We start from the raw sequence: 16,211 nt of genomic DNA on the forward strand, positions 1-16,211 counted from the left end.
AGAGCACCTCATATGCAGCCACCAACCATCTGTCACTGGAGGTTGGCTTGTTGCTATGATGCTGAACAGGTTTCAGTGGCACTTTCAAACTAAGACTAGAAAGAAAGGCCTGGTGATCTACTTCCAAAAATCAGCCAACGAAAACCCTGTGGATCACAGCAGTCCAATTAGCAACCGACTGTGGGGATGGCACAGGGCCACGCAGTGTTTTGTTTACATGTACATGGATGGGGTCACCATGACGGAGGACGACTCACAGGCAGCTAATAACAATCATCAGAAAATCTATTCCAGTGATACCAAAGTGAGTGCCAGAAGCTGACGGAAATATTCCATTTTCATAAGATCTTTAGCCAGTTTTTGAGCTAACACATTATTTATAAGAACTTGCCATAAGCCACCTTGAGCCTCCCAAAGCTGCTGACAGCCCCCTCAAGTTTACTTCAGGTGTTTTAGAGACTCAAAATACATAACTAAATAAAAGCAGAGACCACTTGAGGTATTCTGAATTTCAAGTTCATTTTCACTGATCTACACCCAACACATTTCCTAAGCACCTACCCAGTGTAGCAGGCACTGGGTTTCAAAGCAGAGCCCACAGAGATGAGCAGACCGTGCTCGTGGGAAAGATAACAAGGCATTTTCTAGAACAAAACCTGAGGCTATCTTAGAGTGCTGCCTGTTCCTCTTGGCCTCCCTGAAGCTTGTTAAACCCACTGCTGTGGAGTCAGTTCCAACTCACAGCAACCCTACAGGACAAGGTAGAACTGCTCTGTGGGGTTTCCAAGGCTGTCAATCTTTACAGAAGCAAACTGCCACGTTTTTCTCACTTGGAGCGGCTGGTGGATTCCAACTGCTGACCTTTCAGTTAGCAGCCAAGTGCTTTAGCCACTGCGCCACCAGGGCTCCTTGAAGCTTGTTAAGAAGATGTTAAAGCTGAGTTGGAAGTAGCTTGAAAATGTTGGAAGGTAACTGTCCATTTGAAAATCAAGCTGGTATAGAGCACAGGAACAGAAATTGGATGCTACCACAATACGATTGTTACAAGGAACAAAATTAAGTCCAGCCCACCGCACTTCCATGGAACCCTTGGTTTAGCTCTGCAAAGTAAGTGCTAGCAAAGTAAGTGCTAAATCTCTGCCAGGCCCCAGGAAAGCTAGTTCCACCCAGAAGGAAAACAAGTTAAACAATGAGTGAAATCACCACCCTACAGTATTCTGTTTACATTCTCCTGCAGTCTATTTACTCTCTACATAAAGAGATAATTAGAGTTTATTAATAGCAATAGAAGAGAAAAGACTAAAGGGAGAAGGGAAGTCAACAAAGAAAACGAACAAATATTGAACAAATAATAATAGCTGAAGGATGTAGAGCTGTGTTGTCCAATACAGTAGCCAACAGCCACTTGTGGACATTGAAGGTTACATTAATTAAAAATGAAATAAAATTGAAAATTCAGTTCTTTAGATGTTATTAGCCATATTTCAAGTGCTCAGTAGCCACATGTGGCTACTGACTACCGTATTGCACAGCATAGAAAAATAGATCACACCTATCAATGTAGAAAATTCTACTGGAGCATGCTGATATTGACTATATTAAGAAATAGAGTACTTGAACGTATCTACTGATTCAACCATAGTTTACTGAGTGCCGATCCCATAACAAGTACTATATGCCGATCACGTAACAAGTACTGTACTGGCCATGGGAAAATAGAGGCAAAAGATACAATCCCAACCATTTGCTGTTGAGTCAACTCCAACTCATGGCCACCCCATGTGTGTCAGGGTAGGCCTGTGCTCCACAGGGTTTTCAACGGCTGAGTTTTCAGAAGTAGATTGCCAGACCTTTCTTCCGAAGCACCTCTGGGTGAACTTGAATCTCCAACTTTTTGGTTAGCAGCTGAGCACTTAACTGTTTGTACCACCCAGGGACTCCAAAAGATGTAATAACTGACTAACCTCAAACACACACCAAAAAAGAGAGATGGGTACAAACACAGAACACCAATCTAGTAACTTTATAGCAGATATGATGGTGAGTACCCAGGTGTTTGCTGTAAAATGCTTTCAACTTTTCTGCATTAAAAAAAAAAAAAGTGTTTCATAATAAAGTATGGAAACAAATCTATTTACTGAGTATCACATGTCAGGAATTTCAAATACACTTTCTAAGTCTATAATAAGCTTCTAAGGTAAGAGTAATGGATCCATTTTACCGGTGAAAAACTGAGGCAACTTGGAGTTCAAGTTCCCACAACAGGCACTACAAGGACAGCACCTGCCTGACTGTCCTGTCCTGTGCTGCCTGGCACCACACTGCCCTGGACCACGCTGCCTCCCCCTGTATCAGACTTCAGCATCTCATAGATTTAGACTGCTTCCTTCTAGAACCCACTATGTAACCTCTTACTTAAAGTTGTCTGTCTCCATTTCCTCAGAGTACATAATTCAACAATTAAAATTTAAACAAAAGAAACAAGTGTATAAAAATCCAAAATTCAGAACAATGTATTGAATTTAACAATATATTTCAAATCACTAAGAGCATTATCTGAGTGACTAACGATAATTATTATTAACTCTTCACGTAAACTTCACTAAATGGTGATGGTTTTCTTAGATGTGGGGCCATCTAAATAAAATCGATATTTGAGATAGGTGGCAAATAGAAAAAATACTGATTCAACTTCATCATCTCTCATAAAGCTTTCTTTCTTTCTTTTTCTACTTTTTCTTTCTCTTGGTATTGGAAGACACAGTAGTGCTGCTTAACTAAGAGGCACCACGTAGCACAAACCCTTAATCCCCACCTCTAGACAAGAGTTAATGAGTGAACCACAATAACGGGAAAAGCTGCATTTCTCTTCGCTCACCTCCCTGCATCTCCTCAGTAAATGCAAGAGGAATCCTGATTCCCACCTCACGTAAACTGTAGCAGTGACTAGGCCAGCGCAGACTTGAACAACAAACAGGATGTAAAAACAAAAGGGCAAAGGAGTAAAACACCCTCATAGTTTGGGCAGAGTTTCCTCCACGATTGAAGAGAGTGGTTTATATTAGAGAAATTGTTTAATCAGAGGAAATTGTATGAGTTAGAATTCTTTACCCCTCTTTTCTTCCACCTTTCTCCAAAACTAAAACACGCTATGGTCCTTTTCTTGTATTATTAGGGTTTTTTAGACATCTTCACTCAGCTGCAGAGTCAAACTGCAGAAACGGAGGACCCCTCAGTGGATAACTGTGCAAGAATTTGGAGAAAAGCCCCGCCTGGGGTTTAAAACCCAGTTCTACAACTTGCTACCTGTGTGGCTTCCGTCGAGTCACTTACCTTCTCGGAGCCTCAATGTCCCCATCTGTACAATGAGGATAATATCTTCCCCATAGTGTTGTTCGTGAGGATTAACGGATTAAAATGCACAGAGTCATCAGAGTAGAATTTTGTTTTAAAAAATATAACCAGCCAAAAAACAAACAGAAAGAACTCCACAAAAGTGCTTCAATTTTGTATCTTTAGTCAGAAGAAAATTTAGCCAGATGATAATACTTTCTTCCTTATTAAAGGGCATATATGCTATTATTATTATGGTAGATTAAAGGTGACTGTCCATTCTTTGTCACTGCCCCAATAAGAGGTGAATCTGGGCTGGCCTTGTGACTGCTTAATGAATTTAAAAAAAAAAAAACCAAAACCTGTTGCTATTGAGTCGATTCCGACTCATAGTGACTTTATAGGACAGAGTAGAACTGCCCGGTAGAATTTCCAAGGAGCGCCTGGCAGATTTGAACTGCCAACCTTTTGGTTAGCAGCCATAGCTCTTAGCCGCTACGCCACCAGGGTTTCCACTTAATAAACAGAATAGGGCAAAAGTGAATCTATGCCAATTCAAAATCTAGCCTTTAAGAGAACTGAGGGCTTGTATTTCCTCCTTCTTGGAATACTCGTTCTTAGGATGCTTTCTCTCAGAACACTGCTGCCATGTTGTGAGAAGCTCAGGTCCCTGGTGGTGCAAATGGTTTGTGTTCATCTACTAACCAAAAGTTGGTGGTTTGAATCCACCCAGGAGTGTTGCGGAAGAAAGCCCTGGCAATCTACTGCCAAAAGATCGACCATTGAAAACCCTGTGGAGTGCGCTTCTTCTCTGACACACGTGGGTCACCATGAGTTGTAACTAATTCAATGGCAACAAGGTTTTTTTTGTTTTGTTTTATGAGAAGCCCATGCCACACAGCCACATGGAGAGGCCACCTGTGGGCATTACGGTCAACAGTCCCAGCTGAGCTGTTAACCAACAACCAACATCTACCACCAACTATGTGAGCGAGCCAACTTGGACTTCTAGCTCAAGGGAACCAACCCCTGGATGATGCAGCCCTAGCTGTACCACGTGAGCAGAAGATCTGCCCAGCTGAGCCCAAACCATCCATAGAATAATGAAATAATAAATTGCTGTTTTTTAGCCACGAAGTTTCAGGGTGGTTTGTTACACAACAATAAATCACAGACATAATCATAATAAGTAATTTTTTAAAGGAGGCAGTGGCAGTTCAATGGCAGCATTCTCACCTTCCACACAGAAGGCCAGGTTTAATTCCAGCCAGTGCACCTCACGCGCAGCCACCACCTGTCAATAGTTTTGTGTTTCTATGATGCTGAACAGCTTGCAGCAGAACTTTCAGATTAAGACAGACTAGAAAAAAAGGCCTGATGATCTACTTCCAAAAATCAGCCAGTGAAAACTATGGATCCTAACAGTCTGATCCGCAACCGATCACCAGGGTAGGCCAGGACCAGGCAGTGTTTCATTCCATTGTGTATGGGTTCATCATGAGTCAGGGACCGACTCAATGGCAGCTAATAACAATTTTAAAAAATCTAATCTAATCACACCCAACCCAAAAAGAACATAATATATCAGGGAACATTCCAGAAACATCCAGATGAGAGTGAGTCTTCAAAGAACTGGGTTTGGAAGGCATGTGCCTATTCTATCACTCAAGACAAGTTTAGAACTCCTCTTTGTGAACTACTTTTTAAGATTACCCATGAGGGGACCTTCGTGCCCGCTCCATTGTGACAAAATGTGTAACCCACTTGATCACCCATCTCATGCACGAGCATGGTTCTCAGCGGCTTTTACTTTTCCCCATAATCAAACTTGGGTTCAAAATCCTGAGATTCTTGTGTTTATAAGGAGGTGTGTCACAGTGACTTGTTACACGAGTTTCACCCTTTAGACTTGAGCCCCAAGAGAGCAGGGACAGTGTCTGATGCATCTTGCTGTCCCCACAGAACCAGTCAAAGAGCCTGGACCACGGCAGTCACCCGAGAGCCGCTGGTTGAACTGAACGCAGCAAGGTCCTTCAGGGAGCCTTCAAAACTGTATTGCACCACCGGGACGGCAGTTTCGGGCAAACTGTACCGTGACAACTTTGCAGGTGAGAACACTAACTTGTAAAAGTCACTCATTTCTACTAAATCTGGGGTTCTGGTAAACGCACACCTCTGAGTCAGGATCACAGAGCTATCCAACGTATGACAAACTGGAAGGACAGCCACCTCAGTTACGAGCCCCAGACAGAGAAACTATTTCACTGAGGAAAGGAGATGCTGACTAAAAACACACTGTCCGCTGTTAGTGAAGGCAAATAAACGACAGGTATCGTGCCAGAATCAGAGCAGAAGGTCTACCTAGTCACTTCTGTAAGTTTTTCAGGGCAAGAATAAACTAAGAAAAAAGAAAACCACGGCTGACAAGTCGATTCCGATTCACTGCGACCCTATAGGAGAGCAGAACTGCCCTTCAGAGTTTCCCAGGCCATGATCTTTATGGAAGCACACTGCCACATCTTTCTTCCATGGAGTGGCTAGTAGGTTTGAACGGCTGACCTTTCCGTTAGCAGCCAAGCTCTTAACCACTGTGCCACCAGGGCTCCAGGGGGAGAATAATATCCTAATTTACATTGTCTTTAATCCTCCTACAAATCCTGCAGTGTAGACATATTATTTCCATTTCACAGATGTAGAAATTGATCCTGTGTCAAGTCAGGCTATCTCCATTATCTCAGACCATTGGGCAATGACGAGAAACAGAGGCGGAGAGATGCCTGTGAGGGTAACTAACGTATGTGAGGAGGAGGAGGGAAAAGAAGCAGTAACACCCCTACAGACCGACAACTTTTCATGACTGTTGGTCTGAGGGCAAGAATGTAGCTATACCTTCTTCTCTAGAGAGGCCTTGCATGTACAGTGATAGGCTAACCTTCTCAAGAGTATCTGCAACTTCTGCCCACCAGAAGCCCAACAAGGGTTTCTGAAAACTCTTCCCCAGGTAGCAGAGAGATGCCTCATTCATCAGTATCCTCCAACTTTCCCTGCAAATCCAAACCTGTTCGTCTCATCTCTGCTTCCTATTGTTTCCTCTGATAAGCAGTGCCCCAGTGAACAATTAAAGCTTTCAATAAATAATCTCTAAGCACATTCCTTTGATTGACTGTTATTTGATACAGCAGTTAGTTTCAATGGGGCAGTTAATATTGATCACATAAAGTACTCCAGACAAACATGAAACAGTTCCAGAACTTCATGGATTATTACCCTTTATCTGCCAGTCATCTGGGTTACTTGTAATGGTCACGGAATTTAAAATCAATAATAACAATTAGTGTTCTGTACACCAAAATGGATGAATCACGTGAAATGTGTTTTCATATAAAATCAAACGTAAAGCAGGCCTATAACGTGGAAAAAGATGCCCTGAATTTCCAGAGCACATTTATCAAGCCACTTTCACGCAAGACTTTAAAACAGGCAGCAAGAGAGAAAGAAAGGTGTATAGGAGAAGACGCAGCCATAAAATCATGGAGGAGAGCCCTGACAACCTTAATCCGAAAAGATGAAGCATAAAAGATAAAAGCGATCAAAATGACTGCGAACAAACATTGTAAAACTAATGGAACTGACAATTTACTTCCTTGGAGATATGCTCCTAGTTACCTTTTTCGGCTTCTGATTCATAAGGCATTAATGGTGATTTTTTTTGTAATAAAATGGCAACAACAGTATTTTAGCTCCACGGCACCGCTACTGTAATGTCTGGATAATTAAAACGCAAAGCCAAAGAGAAATGTTTCATCATTAAACTGTAACCAGCACTGTATGTGAAATCATCCCTCCCAAAGACTTGTTTTTCATCAATTATTTATTTATCTGATGTAAATATATGAAGGACTAATTACAATGTATGCCTTTTTATACAGCTTCTTGTCATTAGAGCCAATGAAAGCATTCTGAGGACCATAATGAAATAATTATGTTTGTCTTTAAGAATTCTTTTCAACAACACATGGCAATGCTGAGCTAAATTAAAACATGAGGAACTAAATTTCGCTTGCCTCCATTTCAATTTTAGCTAATTATACCCCCAAGTTTTCCAATAGACCAGACCCAAAAAATCTTTTGAAGCTGAAATGGCCTTGAGCTCAACAGCCTTTTTATAATCATGGACTTTGATGACAAGACAAAGGTACTGTAGCCGTGAAAGCTTTAGTATTTTTGAGAAGGGGGATTTATAGATGAGGTCTTTATTTGCTCTGGAAACTGGAGGAAAATGCGGATCAATGTGATCTAAATTTTCTTCTCCCAGATAATTGATACACTCATCTTATTTGGTCTGTTCTGCATCATTTCCCACCACAGTATCTTGAAATTTTTTTTTTTTTTCTGAGTTGGTAAAATTTTAATCTGGGGAGGAAAGTAATTAATAAGAACAACAACAAACATTCCACTAAATCTTGGTCAAATTAGAAGCGTAACTCCTTGTTCAATGCTAAATGTAAAAAATAAGAAACTATTAAGGTAGGAGTGGACTGAGGAGAACCCATAAATTAAGAAAAATAAAATAAAATAGGGCCCTTTCAATCAGATTTCTCCAAATCCCAAATTGGAGCTACTTCTGAAGGTAAGGAACCTGGGTTTAAGAGACAAGGCAGGGAAGACTGGAAAGAAGGGAGGGAATTCACGAGGTGGTTTCAAGGCTGGTGGCAAAGTAAAATGGCTTTAACAGTGTTGCCATATGATGCGGATGGGGGTGGGAACCTTGTATTTATAAAAGTCAGTAGGAGTCCCAGGGATTAACTCCGACAATGTGAATTCCCTCACATTTCGCTCTGTAGAGAGTTGGCAGGGTTCATGGGTGGATCATATTTGGTGACTGCCGTCTTAAGAGACATCAGAAGGAAACTGTTGACAGCTGGGAAATAAATACCTATTATATGACAATGTAAAATTGCAATTATAATCTCAGAATCGGCTTTTCTTAAAATCACCCCCTCTACCCAAGTTATTCTTTGTTTGGTTTAGAGAAACTTCCTTTGGGGGATAAGGAACACTGGCACCCACTATCACCCCTGTCTGAATTAGCTTTCTCCCTCTCCCCGAACTGCTTCACGCCATAGTTCCTGTGGGAGGCCTGCGGACTCCTGGAATCCATGTACCCTGACTAGAGGAAATGCTTGGCCAGGCTGGGTGGCTTCTCTGACATCAGTTCCTGTTATCCTTGCCTTATCATGCAGGGGGCCCAGAGTCTTATCTTACTGAATGGCCCCCTTTCAATTCCCCACCCTGCAAGGCCAGAGAAAAAGCAAGTCAGCAGTTCTACTGCCTGTTTGAATTCCCTTCTAAGAAGCACTGAAAGCAGAAGACAAACAGTAAAATGCCTGCAGACTGGCTCTCTACTCCTTCCTGGGTAGGTAGAGAAGTTCTGGAACCTTATTCATTCATTTAAGAGGGGTGGGGTGGGAGGGGCTGGGCATTATGCTTCTGGTGATGAAGTAAGGGAGCTGGGAATGAAAAGAGAATTCAGGGCAGCATACTGACTGATGAGGGTGCGTTATTAGATCTTACAGATGGGCCAAGTTATCTCATCTCCTACTTAACGAGGGGTACTTAGGCCAAGCCACTTACAGATAGGATACAGATAAATCTGAAACCTGAGTTAACTGTGCCCTCCTCCCCCATCCCATCACCCCAACTCTAACTTTTTAAGAAGTTGGCAAAGGGCTGATACAGATCTCTTCATAACAATTCGATTTAATTCTACACTCCCCTCAACACACACACACACACACATACACACCGAGTGCTGGAGTCAAAACCATAGTCCAATAATCCATTTTGCAGGGCATGCCTTCTATTTACACATCTACAGTTTGCCACACAAGGGATTCGTGCTCAGAAGAACCCAGAAGCACAAGGCGATCTTCAGTCATAATGGAAAAATGAAGCTGTGAGCACTCTCGTTATACTGACCATAGAATCCAAACAAAGACTTTCTGTGCCACTCCTGGGCTCAAGGGACAGCCTGGGAGATGTTGTAATATTGAAATATCTGGCATATTTCAATGATTTATGTGGGAACTGTGGCAGTATATTTGAAAGTAGGTTATTCTAGAAAATCAGCGATGTCTGATTGCCATAAGGACCCTGTAATTTGAAAGGCAAGATTCTACACTAATATCGTTTGGAAGGGTTTTTAGCCAAGATTTTTCTGATTAACCTTCATCAAAAATTCCCATTTCCAAAATAATCTACTTAATTGATAGTTAACTGAATTTATATTAGAACATTTAAAGTATAAAAATGTCATTTCAGGATAAATTTATTAGCACTGACATGTAACTCAACTTCTGTAGAAGATTCTTTATAAGGTATTTTAAAAAGAACACTCCTTTATTGTTCAGTAAGGTCCTTTGGGACTTGAAAAGTTTTATCTTGGTTTTACATCTTCATCTTCCCCTAGAGAGTCACTTCCTAATTAAAAAATATCCAGCCTTTAAAAAAAAATTATTTTAAAGATTATAAATTCTCTGAGAGCAGAGTTTATAATCCTTATCATTTATCATGTATCTGCCTTCTGGGATACAGTTTAATGAAGCTGCTTGTGGAATGTATAAAGAAGAAAACAGTAAGATTTTCCTTCCTTTTCAGCCATCTCGGGGACTTAACATTGCTAAAGGTAAATTACAGACATCTGATATCCAGAAGAATTTTTCTTTACTCATTCGTTAAAGAAAAGTTAGTAAAAATACTGACTGGTTATATATGGTCAGGGCCAGGCTTCAGAAATGAGGAGAAAACTTCGGATTTGGGTCAGTTAGCCTATCAGAAATTGCCATTCTGGTCGTTTATCTCTTAAGAAAAAAAGGCCTGATTCAATGCAGTGGCTTTACATCCAGGCTTGCAAATCAAATTATAAGTATAGTTTCCAAATCAATTCCACAGCTTACATTTAAGCGGACGATAACTACCTTTCCTACTTTTTTAAAAAAAAATCCACCCTCTCGTAGCGATAAAATTTAAGCTCATCCACTTCTTTTTCCTTCTAAATTGCACAGCCAATACTTACCTGCCAAACATACCAATTTATCTGGATATCGACAATACTTTAGTATTTCTCTTCTTCTGTAGAGAAGGAAAACTTTGCTAATTTTCTGCTTGTTTCAAGCGACCCAGCCCTGCACCCTCGTTGAGGTTTGAGCAAAAATGCCTTTTCTTCTCTTCTTACTGATGGTATTAGTTACCACCGTCATGTGGCTGAGAAGCAGAAAATTATGTCCTACTTTGGAAAAACAATTGAGCCTTTTCACCGAAATATTTATTCAAAACCCCATTCAATTCGTACGGTGGCTGTCAGTCTTTATTTAGTGTCTCTTTCACAGAGTATCTTTGATTTTGCCACTTTGACCCCAATTTATATCTCACTAGGAGAGAGTTTAGATACCGGTTATTACTTAAAACTTGGGGGCCAGTGTTTTAAAAAGGAGACTTTTTCCGTTCCTTAATCACGCAGCACTACTGTTTACTTTAAATGGGGCTATTTCTCCTCATTAGTGGGCAAAATCCTATTTCAAGAGGAAAACGGTTTTTTCTTCTTTTTTATTCCAATGTGTTGAGTGGGAAGAAGATGGGGAGAAGGGCCAAGAAGTTGTCACACTCATGATTTCACCGAAAGCAACTATATTTAGACCCACAAAATATTAACGTTTCGCCTTTGCCCACTAAGCAATTAATGCCGAAGCATCTGGAGCAGCCTAAAAACCAGATAATCCAGGAAGCATCTGAATAGAAACTTGGTGGCTCTGATGCCTTCCAGGGGCAGCCTTAAATCAGCATTATTTACACCACATTCCCTTTAGGAGACCCTTAAGCTTGATTTCTGATTTTTATAACAAGCAATTCACAGGCCCTACTCTAACCAGCAGCTGGTTGGCACATCATTTTTTAAAATTGAAAAGAAAATAAAGAGACGATTCTTATACCTTTCAAAATATGCTTCTGGGATGTTCTATGTTCAAAGGTTTTATTCTAATTACTTCACACACACACACACATACACTATATATAAAAATAATAATAAGTAGGATCTCAAAGCAGAAAATAGTTTTGGTTGGAATTTAGTACTATTTTTTTCTCCGCCTTCTTGCCCACTATTTCCTCTGTTAAGAGTACAAACAGATCTGCTTCTCATCAAAACACTCATTAAATAAAACAGAAAAGGTGGTGGTTCTTTATGTTCTTGCTTCTCATACAAACACAGCGCTAATGTGCCTTTTATTTCAAAAACCCTGACTAGCTATGCCACCCTGAACCTAACACTGCCTGGCAGACATCTGTTAGCACTTTTTAAATTTTTTTTTAGTTTTTGTTTATGTTTAAAATTTTAATCACTCAAGCAGGGTAGCTGACCAGTCATGAAGTGGTTTGCAGAGGATAAAACAACTCCGCAGGAACACAGCAATATTCACATTTTATTCATTTAACCGAAAGCGGGAGGTGGGATTCAAACCCCTGTGAAACTGACCACAATAAGCATTAATTGGCTCTGCTTACAAAAATAAGACACTGGAATTTCTGAAATCCCTTTGTCAAATGCTTTTATTTACTTTTTCTAATGCAAGTTTCTTTGATTAGCTGAACTTTGCTGTTATCAACATTTCTTGCTTATCGGCTGGCCCTAGGCGAATGCCACATTCACCACTCTTTCTCCCCAGATAAGGCAAATCCCTTGTTTAACTTGTTCAAGAACAAACAAAGCTTTTCCCCCAGCTCCTACAACTTAATAGGCATGTTTGGAGGGTTAATTACAGAAGGCGAAATGTCTACAAATAAAAGCTCTATTAAGTCTAATAACTCTCTGCCAAGGTCCTCAGCATTTTTTTCCTTCCCATTAAAAATACGTTTCATTAGAACTTTGTCTTACACAAAAAAAGTTTCAGAGAGCCCCAGCTGACTAGGATTCCAAATGAAATTGTTCACAGGGGTTTAATTGCTACAGAAGAGATAGGTCTAAAAGATTGGTTAGTGGGTTGGAAAATTATCTTGTAACATTGTTTCTTTGAGTTCTCTGGAAAGAAAATCGGCAGCAGGAAAGACAACGGATTTGGGGAGCAGCCCAAGGTTAAGACACCTTTTAAAAGTGATATTCTTTTTGCCCTGGCTTTGCCTCCCTGAACTGTAAAGTCAGACTGCCAAACAGTTGGCATCAAATGGTTATTGATTTTTCAGTTACAAACCTGTTGATTTCCCGGTCCAAGAAACAAGTCTTAAGAAAAAGTTTCAGAGAGGGCAATTTAAATCTTGTCATTGTTCCCTCTCCTTTTTCTTCTCTCTCTTTAGATAAGCCACCCTGTTATTAGGAAAACTCAATTTCTCCCAGTTAAACTTTGACCTCTTCGAAAACAAAGATTTAAAATGTCATTTTCAAGCTAATGCTCCAATGAATTGTCAAATAAAGTACTAAAAACATTTTGATAGATAGCTGAGCTATTTATCTAAATCACTGTCAGGGCGCGAAGCAGGCTCCCACTACAACCACAGAAGGTGGGATTTACTGGGACGTCTGGTCATTTTGCAAGCCTGCAGCCAGGCTACTGTTGACCAGATGCATGCTTCGGCACTGTGTTAGATCAGATAACCGAATAGTCAATGTATATATTTAAAAAACAAAAAACTGGGCTACCACACTTATATTTTCTTTCCTCAACAGAAGTCCAGGTTCCCGGCTGAATTGCAAGATATGGAAATAATGGATGGCTCAGCCCAAGGGGTGTTCATTGCCAGTAGTTTTCTAGCAAAACAGCAACTTCTTAGAGCAACAAAGTGACTCGCAAAGGTGGCAGCAGGGTCAATGCTAAGAAATATTGCCTTTCCTTAGCAAGGAAAACATTGGAGGCAGCAGCTTTAGCTCGTGGTTTATGAACTTCAGGAGCAGCAGCGACCTTAATTAGGCGAAATTCCTTGCAAGGAAGATGTCATATTTTAATTACTCCGGACTGTTCAAATACATGAGGGGGGATATATACAACTAGTAGCTAATCCAAACAACAGCAAAGTTAAATTCCCTTCTGCACACAGCTTAGTAAAAACTGCACACTGTGTCAAACGGCCTTACTTGAAGAATGTTTCAAAGTCCTGTGGTCACCCTGTACTTCCCCCTCCCCACCTTGCAGATTTAAAAACTGTTTCCTAGAGGCTGTAAGGCTGGTAAGCAGAGAAACAGGGGTAGGGGGTGTTTAGGAAGAAAACATCTACCAGGAAATTTTCAGCAGAGGGAATCAATATGCACGCCAGCATATCACACCCCTTCAGCATTAAATCATTAAATCCTTTGTCTTGCTACCAGTGCAGTTTATTTCCAATGTCTTTATTGCATGCAAGAGAAACAGTTTTTTTTTTTTTTCTTGGTAGAAGAAGGGAAAAAAATAAACCTACATTGAGCAGTGTGCTGATGCTGCCACTCGGTTTGGGTTAATCCACTGAAGCATGCTTTGAGAGCTTTCTCCTGGAGCATGCAGGAAGACGGGCTCGCAGTGTAGAAATCCAGGATTTGCCCAGGACTCAGTGACAGAACATCCATACAGTCAAACATGATCTCCCCTGCACCGAATGTCTGCAAAAGTGCTTATCCTCTAGGTGCGGAGGCAAATGGCATAGAAAAGTCCACCCAACTCCATCAAACTCTGCCCCTTTTTTGGCACGTAGGCTGTTGGTCTTTTTCCCAGCCCCGAATCATGAATTATGACAGACAAGCCAGCTAAAAGCCTGTAATTGATCCAAATGATCATTTACCATTTTCCAGGCTTGCTCGGCCAATCCAGCCGGGGCGGGGGGTTCCCAGAAAGATCCCAAGTTCTCCTTCCAGGCAAACGTCTGCAAAAAGCCTTCCGAACGCGTTCCGGATCCTACCCCGACGGTGCCCAGACAAACCCTGCACGGATCGCTCGCGTCCTCGGCATCCCAGTCCTCAAACAGCTCGGATGGGGGAATTCTGGTCCCCCCTTTGGCAAAGAATAGACCCTCCTGCCTCTGAACAGCTCACTTCCTACTACTTCTGTCACGCAGAATGAAAGATTGAATTGCCTAATATATGCGAGTGAACTTTCCGTGAACCCTTCCCGGGCTGCTAACCTTCAAATGACCCAACGAGTCTGACATCACCAACTCCCAGGATTCTCACAGAGCTTAAAAACTCCCAGCAGCCTTGCAAAAGCAGACAGCCAGAGAGGCAGGCAGAAAGGGCACAAGCCGGCTCTTTCTTCCCATTTCTCACCTTAAAAACAATGCAAGAAGTGCTTTTAAACCGAGCAGGGGAGGAGCCAGGACGCTGCTCCTGGCTCACGTTGAGCGCCAACTTCTCTCCCTTTACGCCTTTTCATTTGCCGCGGCGGCTTAGCTTGGAAACGGGCGTTCGCTCCCCCTCGCCCGCTCGCCTCCCTCCCACTCCCTCGCTCCCATCCCACCCTTTAAATTCCTCTGTGCGCCTCTCGGTCTGTAAAATTCCTTGTAACTTATGTATTTTTCCAGTCCTGAAAAACCACACGCAAGCCCTAAGCTGTAGAACAGAACAGCTACCCCTCGGGGAAGCCTCGAGTTGAGAAACTTTCCATTCGATAGTCTGTTTTTCCTCTTTTCTCCCGCTTGCAAGCCCTGGCTGAAGGGATTGTATTTGCTCTGGAGTTAAAAGTCCAGCTTTCTGGATTTATTTACTCATAAAAACCCTCTAAAGTCCATACACAGCATAGGGAGTAGTCAAGAATTAGTTACTCCTAACTTCATACACAGACACACAGACACACACACACAGACACACACAGACACACAGACACACAGACACACACACACACACACACACACACACGATTTTAGATCCTGATCTGAAAAAACAACATAGTGGTCAAGGCATGGATTTGGGAGTCAAACTGAACTGGATTCCAATTCCAGCTCTACCACTTGTCAGCTGTGTGATCTGGCACACATAGTTAACTACTCTGGACTTCAGTTTCCTCATCTGTAAAATGGGGATATAATACCACCTACCTCAGAGCCATAAGCACGAACTAGAGTGTATAGGGCGCCCGGTACACATCCTGGAATAAATAAGACTCATCCTCTTATTTTTCTACCAGGGAAACAGAAGACCAGAGAGGCTGAGTCCTGAGGTCACACAGCTCAGAACCGTGACTAGGACCCAGCTCCCTAGAATCCCCATCAAATGTGAAAATTGCTTTGTTGTTCCCACAGCCCTGTACCCCAAAAATGCAATGTTGGTGGCCCCTCTCATCACACACAAATACACACACACACAATTGAGCACATATTTTTAAAACTGATAAGGTGTGAGGGCTTTAAGTTTCCAAAGGCCAGTTTTCACCAACTAACCACCAAATTCCAGGGCCCCCTCACCCTCTGCCCAATCCTAGCTTTATTAGTACAGAGTAATTTTAAGAGAAAATTATTATTTTTTAAAATTCCTCCCACCCCGCCCCAGCCTAGAAGGAGGAGAGGCTTTCTAGCCCAGCTTAAAACACTGAGGGGGTCAGATGCAATATTTACAAATAAATCCAGGCAAACAGAGTTTTCAGAGGGTGAGCCAATCCACCCTGCAGCCATTTTGCACAACTTGCTTAAAGGATGCAATGTACATCAAAGAAAGGAAAACTCTGGGGAGGAATTAAAATACCCTACCTCCTTCTCTCCTGCTGGTCTAGTATTTACTTATAATTCTCCCACAAAACAGGGCGGGCGAGTGGGTGTGCAGACGGGAGAGCCGCCTTGTCCTTTGCAGGGAAGACTGCTCTCCTGACTCTTTTTTGCGGATAGCGCTGGAATGTGCGTTGGCATCCAGGCCTTTTAAAAGCCTGTCAGGGGGC

General features: G+C 41.8%; 1 protein-coding gene across 4 annotated transcripts in view; it reads right to left on the minus strand.

The window, feature by feature from the left end:
• Positions 1-16,211, minus strand: part of RARB (retinoic acid receptor beta) — a 479,431-nt gene that overhangs the window by 184,206 nt on the left and 279,014 nt on the right. For 2 of the 4 annotated variants that reach the window (XM_012555826.1, XM_004377377.2), the window contains exon 1: positions 13,774-14,399. The exons of 1 other annotated variant lie outside the window; for it this stretch is intronic. In XM_012555826.1, coding sequence (XP_012411280.1) covers positions 13,774-13,930 — 157 coding nt within the window. In that variant the 5' untranslated portion in view covers positions 13,931-14,399. Of the gene's footprint in view, positions 1-13,773; positions 14,400-16,211 lie in introns of those variants that run through there. One more of the 4 variants, XM_012555827.1, reaches the window with a different exon arrangement.

The sequence above is a fragment of the Trichechus manatus genome, unplaced genomic scaffold (assembly GCF_000243295.1).
Source record: "Trichechus manatus latirostris isolate Lorelei unplaced genomic scaffold, TriManLat1.0 scaffold00049, whole genome shotgun sequence".
Lineage (NCBI taxonomy): Eukaryota > Metazoa > Chordata > Mammalia > Sirenia > Trichechidae > Trichechus > Trichechus manatus.